Genomic DNA, 9002 nt, shown 5'->3' on the forward strand with positions numbered 1-9002 from the left:
AAAGAACAGTTCCTGAACCCAACACTGTTCAACTGAAAACAAAGGGAGCTTTGCCAATAATTTGGTAGAAGCAAGGCTGAAGTTGACAGATAGCATCATCATAGAGACGGTCAATGGCTTGCAAGCAGTGAGCCAAATCTGACCTTTAATCACATCCGTTCACCTCCGTTACAGTCAATATAGACCAGCCAAGAACTGCTTGCCAACATTTCTCTGAGTCAGCCATGGTAAAAACTTATGCTATGTTGTTATGAATAAATAAATTGAATCATAGGCCGACTGCGGGCAAACTAAAGTCACCATTTTTCCACGCCTATGTTATAATCGGTCTCACTGCATAATCGTAACGTCTAACAACATTCACCTAGTACCTTAGCAAGCATTTTAATAGCCTTAAGCGGGATGACAACTGGAGTTGGAAAATAACTTCTGTACTCCACGAGAGGCTGAAATGGGGAATAAATGTGCAGACGCAAAGGCAGTCATCACTTGGGGCTCATCTTTGTTAAATTAGTTGCCAGCTGCTCTCCTAACCCACTGTTCAGTGTGTGCTACATGCCCTCCCTCTGTGCTTGCTAAAAAAGAAGAGATGAGTTTTCTACACTTGCTAGCAGGTGGATTTGGAGTCTAATGGTTCATGCTGGAGAGGTTATACTCTTAGCTCAGGTGGTCCTGGGTTCAGTTCCCCCATGAAAACTAAACACACACACACACAAATCATTTATCAAACTCCGGAAAAGCAGGAAGTGAACAAGGCACCTTTGTTCTCTTTAGTCAGCTTGTCGGCCATGTCCCAGTGCTCGTAACTCCGCAATACATTGTTGGTGATGTTGACGTGGCTGGCAGCCATATGGTGGATGCGCTGGGGGATGGTGATGGTTCCTGCTGAGGACGACCCAGCGGGGCCTGTGCTGCTCCCACCAGAACTGGCTGGGGATGGGCTGAGAGACATGGGAGATGGAGTTTCTGTGCTCCTGTAAGAACGAAAGGCAAATTACTCCTGCTCCCATATAATTTCATCTCTCTCCTGAACACACTTAAAATCAAATCTGCACCTAGTCCAGAGAAGATGTGCAGTTATGAGCTCCTGTTTTACAAGAGAGGAGAGGTTATAAACTGCGGCTGATTGAAAATAAAAAGGGATTTAATTCTCCGTACAAATGAACCTGTTATTTAAAAAAAAAAAAAATCTATCATAAAAATATAGCAATCTTTCAGAGAAAGAAGTATCTCATAGCTGTAATGATTTTTCTACCTGCTGCCAGAAGCTGCTATGGTAGTTAGAAAACACTCAATGTGCAATATTGGCTTATTATCAAAGCATTTTGTGGAAACCACAATGACAGTTTGCTACAAATACAGTCACCACAATAAGCAAAGTGCAATTCTTAAGAGCACCCTGCAGAGCAGTATTAGGAGCTCGGGGTACTGTAGGATTATGAATATCTCTATAGGATTCTTTAAGACTTGCTATGGAGATTTGTTTCTAATTGCCAACAGTTCATCTGCACAGTGCTTTATAAAGAGCAGTGTTTTAAGTTAGCTACTTAGTGCAGCACTAATGTTCTAATATAGATTTTCTTTTAATTCTAACACCGACAATTAGGAATCACCTGCAGCTACAGGCAGCAAGGAGGTCACCCACTGCAATCGCACATGTTGAGAGCCACGTGGCGCTGAATGCTCCCTCGCAGCTATTCTCTTTGAAAACTGGTTCCTGTGAACAAGATGAAGGGGTCCAAAACTCTCCCCTCTCGCCCCCATTTGGAACCACTTCCCTAAGCAAATGCATGGCATGGCCACACAGTGCACTTCAAAGCCAGCGCTAAACTGCTTCTGGCACCCAGAATGGAGGAAAGGTGCCAGACCCTGTGCTGGGAGAGGGGTTCACATCCTGTTCCCCCCAGGCAGGCAGCTATTGTTGCTCCAGCTCGGAGGAGTGCTATAGAGATCGCTCTGCTCGTGCTCGGCCTCATTAGAGGCCAGATCCAACACTTGGGGAACTCAATGGAAAGACTCATACTGGCTTTAACAGATGCTGGATCAGTCCTGTAAAGGCAAAGCAGGGAAAGAGAGAGACACAGCCTTCACCCACCACTTGTGTGTGGGCACAGGGACGCAAGGCAAACACATTACATCTCCTGTACTGGCTAGCTGCTATGCAGGTCTGGAGCCAGAGGGCCACAAGCGTGGGGCGAAGAGTTGAAGAGCAGCTTTCATTATACTGCATTTTCTAAACGGAATGAAAATAGCCCAGCATCTTTCTCCAGCTGCACTATCAGCAATGGGGTCCCCTAGATCTGCCCCACGGAAACAATGCTTCCTATCACTTTGGCTGTTAGTAGCTGTTGACCCAGCTGATATGTTTTATCAAAGTATATCCTGCAGCAGGAATGTTTTAGTTCTGAGTCTCCAAACATACTGGTGATTTGACACCACCGCAGTGTTTTTGTAACGTGCAGAAGATCTGAGCTCTACTTGATTAGGTCTGGGAGCAGTTAACAATCATGTAGTATCCGAGGGGACCGAGAGTGTTTTGCTAGAGCCACTTACAAGCTGATGCACTTGTGCCAAATAAAGTGTGCTGTTCATTGGATTTACCCTGTTGTGCAGGGAAAGGCGCAGTGCCATTATTACGGTGGTGAGTCTATTAAATCTCTCTATCTTGCGCTTATTGCAGCTAGAGGTGGGAAAAAATTTCTGTAACGAAACCAGGCAAAAGTTGTTTCATTGCCAGCTTGGAATTCAGGCCAACTTTGCAGAGGTTGACAATGCTGTCAGCCAACGTGGCCTGAATTTCCAGTAAGCCAGGTGGAGGTTTTCATGGCTTTGGATTCGACAATTTGGGTGACAAAGGAGTTTTAAGGCTGATCATAACAGCTCTGGCGGGCTCCCGATTCATTTGAACTGAGTGTAAGAGAAAGACTTGCCTAGCTCCTGCCTAAGATCAGAGCCCCCAGGGAGCAGCACAGAAGCATGTGAACATACAGTGATACCTGCCTGCCTCTTCTTAATCCCTATTACGTGCAGTGAGCTTCTGTCTTGGAATAAAAGGAAGAAACAGGCTCTTATGCAGCAGATGCACTTTTGCCTACGTATCTCCGGAGCTAGCTTCAGTGTCAAATGGGAAGTGACAGCTACCCGAGAGTTGGGCATCATGTCAAGGCATCTTGCTGTGACTCAACAGGCACATGGTTCAAGTCCTGTTCTGGACTCGCACTGATAACCTCCCCCAGTCGGCTCAGCTGCACGTGGGAACTTGGTTGTTATGGCTGGGAAGCTGGAAGCAGTGCTGGCCACATCACTCCCTTGCGTGCATCTAAACCGGTGGCCTTAACCCTGTCAGCCTGATTTGCTGTTCGGCCTGGGCATATTGATTTTGGCAGCGTCCAATACTTGGGGGCTTTTTAAGTATTTCAGGACGGTCCCAGCTCCGAGAAACTCACACACAAAGGACAGCTTTCCTTTCTGAAGTCTCTGAAATGCTGGAAACGTTCCCTTTCATCTGCTAACCCTAGCTGTGTTTAATAAGCTCCCACTTGGATTGGTCTGAGCCAGCATATAGGTACACATCGAAGACCCTGTGGTAGCACCTCATATAGGGGTGTTATGCTTGTCTCCAGATGCCAGGTAAAAATGAGTCCCTCCTACACGGACAAGCACAACTTGTTAATTTTTAGTTGGTGTTTACTTAGGGCCTGATTCAAAGCCTGCTGAAGGCAATACATTTCTTTCCCCTTGACTCAAGTGATCGTGGGTTTGGGTCTTTGGACCTTTCTGCTCATGAATCACCTGAAACAGAATGGTCTGATAGGCATGATTTGGAGTTGGCTGGATGTTAAGTAAAAATGGGGAAGGTGAAGGAAGAAGCTTTGTCTGTCCTTGCACAGGTAGCACTGGGATGGCAGCAAGAAGGACATATGTCCTCGTGCCCTGGAGACGCATGCTCCATCCACATGTTCAGGCACACTGAATATAGAGAGAGAGATATTTTGAAAGATAGATATTTTGAAAGTGCAGCAAAGCACCTCCAGGGCAGCTCTGTCGCCTCATTTTCAGGGTTGGTTTGGGGGATGTGGGAATTGGTGGGTGGGCCGTGATTTCCGGCAGTGCTCCCGGGAGCATCGTGGACCAGGCGCAGGCATGCTCATCAAGTGCGATATACATCATGTGCTACAGTAAGGGTGCAATGGTAACGCGGCTTCACTGAACATCGGATCATAATTAGATTACTGTGATTTTATATTTGAGGTGGCGGGGAGGTTAGCATAAATATAAAGGCTCAGATAATTGGTTGATTAAGTGCCTTCCCATTTTCACCACTATTATGCCTTCAGTTTTATTAAACCGCACTTACTGTATATCAATGAAACATTCATTGGTCTTTCGTTACTGAACAAATCATTGAAAAATCATTGCAATGGAGGTTAACTTTACTTTGACTTCCTGAAATGACATGGTACTTGCTATCTAATTAACAGATATTTTTATCACCCTCATTCAGCTTAAAAGATCAAGTTGTCAGAGAATTTGGTAGCAGCTCATACCAGCTTTTCAGACTTTCTACATGACTGAAACATGATTGTAACTTATGGAAGATGGATGGATAATCCAAGAGCTGATGGTTAACAAAACACTCCCCCCCCCACTAATCACTCATGCCCTTGGCAGAGGTAGGTAGCAGCAAATACTCACTTTCCGTTGCCACCCCAAGGGGAGGGGACCTGCGAGGCTTTTGAAGTGTTCTGTAAGAAACAAAACCAAGAAGCAAATAAAGGAGATGATTCGTTCCTTGTTCAGAAGACGCAAGTCAGATTTAAAGTGCATTAATACTGATTACAGCAACACTTGGCACTTCTTATTTTAGAAGCCACAGTGCATACAGAACATCAGCCTGACATAATAGTCTCTTAATAAAATAGTTGGCTGGATAATTGGTAGGATCCAATCAGGAGCATGAAAGTCACTTGATGAAATATCAGATATACAACAGCACCAGTAAAATCAGTTGCAGTTCATAAAGAAGTGGTTTAATTATCCTTATCTAAAATGTATTCTGCAAAATAAGCTCTACAAAGTGCAGCAGGCCTTTCACCTTCAGGGGGATTGGTGAGTTTTTCAATAGAAAAAGAAGCTTGGTGTTGATGGGATCCTATATATTATAGGCGAGTGCAATACAATTCTCTATAAAGAAAGAGGGAAAGAAAATCTTACTGCAGGGATGTAACCAAATCCTGCTTTTATACAGTGCATATGCATGTGTACGTGAACACACACCCACACACACACTTTTCTTATCCATCTCCCCTTTGGTGTTTGGACAGCACTTTGCACAAGATACTACGCTAACAAAAAACAGAACAAGCAAATGATAAGGCCCAGATTTTGCCAGCCTTGTTCAAGATAGGAGAGTACCAATTACTGCCAGTTCCCCTTACGAGTGATAAAATGAGGGTCTTGGTTATCTAAGGCAAGTGGCCAGTTTCTAAGAGTGACCACTCTGCATAACACTTTTGCTGCAAAGGCTTTGAAGTGCATTATGATAATTCAACTAAATGTTACAACATCCTTGTGAAGTGTTATTATTAGCATGTCCACTTGGCTATTTTAACACCGGCTTTACACTCAAAGAGTGCTTCAGCGAGGCACAGAGAAGTTAAGTGCCCGCCCAAGATCACACAGAGAGCCAGTGTAACTGGAAAGAGAAGCTGACTTTTTCTCTGGACTTACACTGCAACTCTAACTTCCAAAACACATGGATCAAAGCAGATTGCACCGTCCAGTAGGTGACACTGGTTTTGCCTGGATGTTCTCTGCATGGTTCAGTTGCTTCCCAGTTAAAAACTGAACGCTGGAGGGAATGGTTTGCATTAGACAGTGTGTGCAAAGGGATCTTTTAAGCAATCTGGAAGATCTTCAAACCATGAAAGAGCAGCTTTGACATTAGCAATCCTGACCGTCAGGAGGGAGCTGCAGATGGGAGCTGGGTGAAAGACAGTGTTTCCATCTTGTGCTACTTTCCAAGATTTTTTCCTAGGACAAAAACTGTAAGTCTCCAAAATCCTCCCCAGATATTTTGCTTTACGTTTTAAATGTTGCATTTCATTTTGCCAAAATTTCGTTATCAGATGAAAAAATGCTGTCAAAAAATTCACATCCAACTCTGTTTTAGACTTTGGAAGTTGCCTTTCACCTTGAAAACCATGCAAAACGTCAGCATAGACAACAGATCTGCTTAACATCCACCTTCGTTTCATAAAAGGCTTCACATTCCCCCCACTAACCTGTTGAAAGCCCTGGCATTCTGGCTCGTCATTGATGTATACAAAAGACTAAGAGCACTTATGTACTATGTAGCAGTACAACACTAACATTTTCATTAACATTTTCCTTTCTTAAATGTAATTCACCTAGACCTTTCAGATAAAGAGATCCTGAACATTTAAACTGCATATACTTCAGGCCTATTTCTGGTATACAACTTACATTAGTCCTCCTTACATACACAGTAGCATTCACAACCCGAGATGTTTCTTTTGTGGGATTTGATCTTAAGTCCTGAAAAAAGCATGATGAATTTTTTTCTCAAAATCTGGACCCGATTCTCAACACTGCTATGTATACATCCAGTTTAAATGTCCTTAATACAACTACCGTCATGCAAAGTGGCCTCCCCATAAAAGAGAATCAGGCCCCAAGTCTTTTTTTGTTTTTAAGAAATAAATTTAAAAATCACTGCCTACTGCTGAATGTAAGCTGTCATATGATTTCCGTTATAGCCACCTTTACAGAGACAGTGGCCTGGGTTGAGGCTAAAGTAAGTGGCACGCATCTCATGGAAGATCCTGAGCCAATAAACATTGGGTCTTTTTTTGATGCGACTTGCACCTGCGCAAGACAAGATGAAAAGCTCATTGAAGTCAAGACGAAAATGTCCAAACATTTCAAGGGGCTTTCAATCAGGCCCTGAATCAGGAGAAACACCATTAAGGTTGCATGGGCTTCTTCAAATGCAGGAGGAGTGAAACTGGGATTGGAGCTAGACCTGCGGAGTGTAGGTTGGTCAGAAAACGTTTTTTTTTTTAAATAAAAAAGAGAAATAGCTTTTGTCCTCTCCTTATAGTCAGCCTGACCACGTCTCCCATTGAAGAGGATAAATGGTGCAATGAGTCCTTAAGGCTGGGGTGAATCTCATTCTGTGTGAATACAAGTTAAACAGAACAGAGATTACCTTAAAATATTCCATCAGAGATCTGGAGTACTTCATAGCGTGGTCCTTCTTTAGTTTAAACATTCTCAAGTAGAGAAGTGATAAGCATCGGTAGCTGTGGTAATTAGGAAAGGATTATGTTAATTCCATTGCTTAATGAAACCTATAAACTGTAAAAAAAAAAATGCTGATCTATATTTTGCAGTTTCTGTTCTAAGGTTAGATTGTGAAATATAAGCAAATGGAGAAAAATAAAAAAATAAAAAACTGGGCAAGAGCATTAAAATCCCATCTTGATAACAGTATAAATTAGAAGAATAAATGTTTAGTCAGCTGCTGAAGAAATCCATTAGTTATCCTTTAATAGTTTAATGGAAAACAAGAATAATGATCTTGTGTAAGCTACTTAAGTAATTCAGTACTTTTAAAATCCCCCTTCAGGATTTTAGTGGCTTCTACATGGTTGCAGTGGGACTCACCATAAAACTGCCAACTTCTTGTCTCCTTCTGTGGCAGATGAACCTGTGAAATTCTTAAGTCTCATTGCATACCTTGTAAGAAAAGTGAGGAGAGAGGAAATTGGGTGTTAAGATGCTTCAAGGAAAATTGGTGACACTTTTGAGCAATAACTGCCTCAGACGGATATACTTCTCAAACGACAATAAATACTGACCACAATGCTCTACGCTGATGGGATTCAACAGAAAGCAACACTTAAAGTTTGGAGAGTAGAGTAAATCATCGAGCCACTTTCTGGGCCAATGAGGTGAAATGTTTTTGAGCATGTTAACGCTATTACAGCCCATAAACCAAGGTGAGCGCTGTCTTTACTTGCAACAAGTGTTGGCCCAAAGTCTGAAGGTTCAGGCCTGTTTGTACTGAAGACATATATATATATATATATATATAGAGCTTGGTTTTATGTCTAAGGCTATGGAGTTTGAAGAATACCTCCCAAATCCCACTCATAAATGCCTCTGGAAAGTCTTTAAAATGTTTTATGCAAGAAAAGGGTATTAAATAAAGGAAAGGTCATGTTCACAGCTTTTTAAGTTCTCAGGTCCATTAATTTATGCTGCTTGTATATTTTGTGTTCCTGTGCTGTTTAATTGCTGCCGTCCAACATTTGGATGATTGAGTATTCTTATTCTCCCTCTCCACCCCTCCTCTTTTTTTTTTACTTTAACTGAGCACACCATTCCCTGCATTTAGTCTCTTGAAAATCAATTCATCGCATAAAATCATTGTTCTGAACCTTAATGCAATTTCACAGGTACTTGTGTTAGAATAAGTAATAGGGTTCAGCGTTGCATAAGAAAGTTTTAAGGTATCCGGGCAGTCTTGATGAGTTCTCATTTGCAAGGAGGTAATGGAGTGCAGGCAGGCTGTTCTGCTCTTACCCTGCTCACCATGCACTACCCTCCCATCAGATCCATGTGAGGCTCTCCAGCACAGCACCCGCGAGCACCTTATCTCCCTCTGCATTGGGGTTTTACCTCTAGTCACACTGAATCAAGCTGGTCAAACACCAAGATGTGTTTCTCTTCAGGAATCGCAGCACTAAGATAGGGATTGGGGTGTAACAATTACTCTAAATGTCTTTGGCAGCCAGGCCTCTGACATCCTGAGTTGTTGAGATGCTCCACTTGTTTTCACAAATAACTGTCTGCTGCGGATACGCACGTCTCAGAGCAGGTTTAATTAATGGGCTGGAGAGAATGAGGGTCTATCTATCTAGCCATGAGAGTGGTGAGGAAAGTCATAAATAGCTTTTTTTTTTTTTTTTTTGGTA

General features: G+C 42.7%; 1 protein-coding gene across 3 annotated transcripts in view; it reads right to left on the reverse strand.

Annotated features, from left to right (window-relative positions):
• Positions 1-9002, reverse strand: part of AFF2 (AF4/FMR2 family member 2) — a 635691-nt gene that overhangs the window by 4924 nt on the left and 621765 nt on the right. For all 3 annotated transcript variants that reach the window (XM_019521659.1, XM_019521658.1, XM_019521657.1), the window contains 4 exons: positions 7690-7761; positions 7232-7325; positions 4696-4745; positions 760-974 (listed from right to left, as the gene is read on the reverse strand). In XM_019521659.1, coding sequence (XP_019377204.1) covers positions 760-974; positions 4696-4745; positions 7232-7325; positions 7690-7761 — 431 coding nt within the window. The remainder of the gene's footprint in view (positions 1-759; positions 975-4695; positions 4746-7231; positions 7326-7689; positions 7762-9002) is intronic.

The sequence above is a fragment of the Gavialis gangeticus genome, unplaced genomic scaffold (genome assembly GCF_001723915.1).
Source record: "Gavialis gangeticus isolate Ggan-Ray unplaced genomic scaffold, GavGan_comp1, whole genome shotgun sequence".
NCBI lineage: Eukaryota > Metazoa > Chordata > Crocodylia > Gavialidae > Gavialis > Gavialis gangeticus.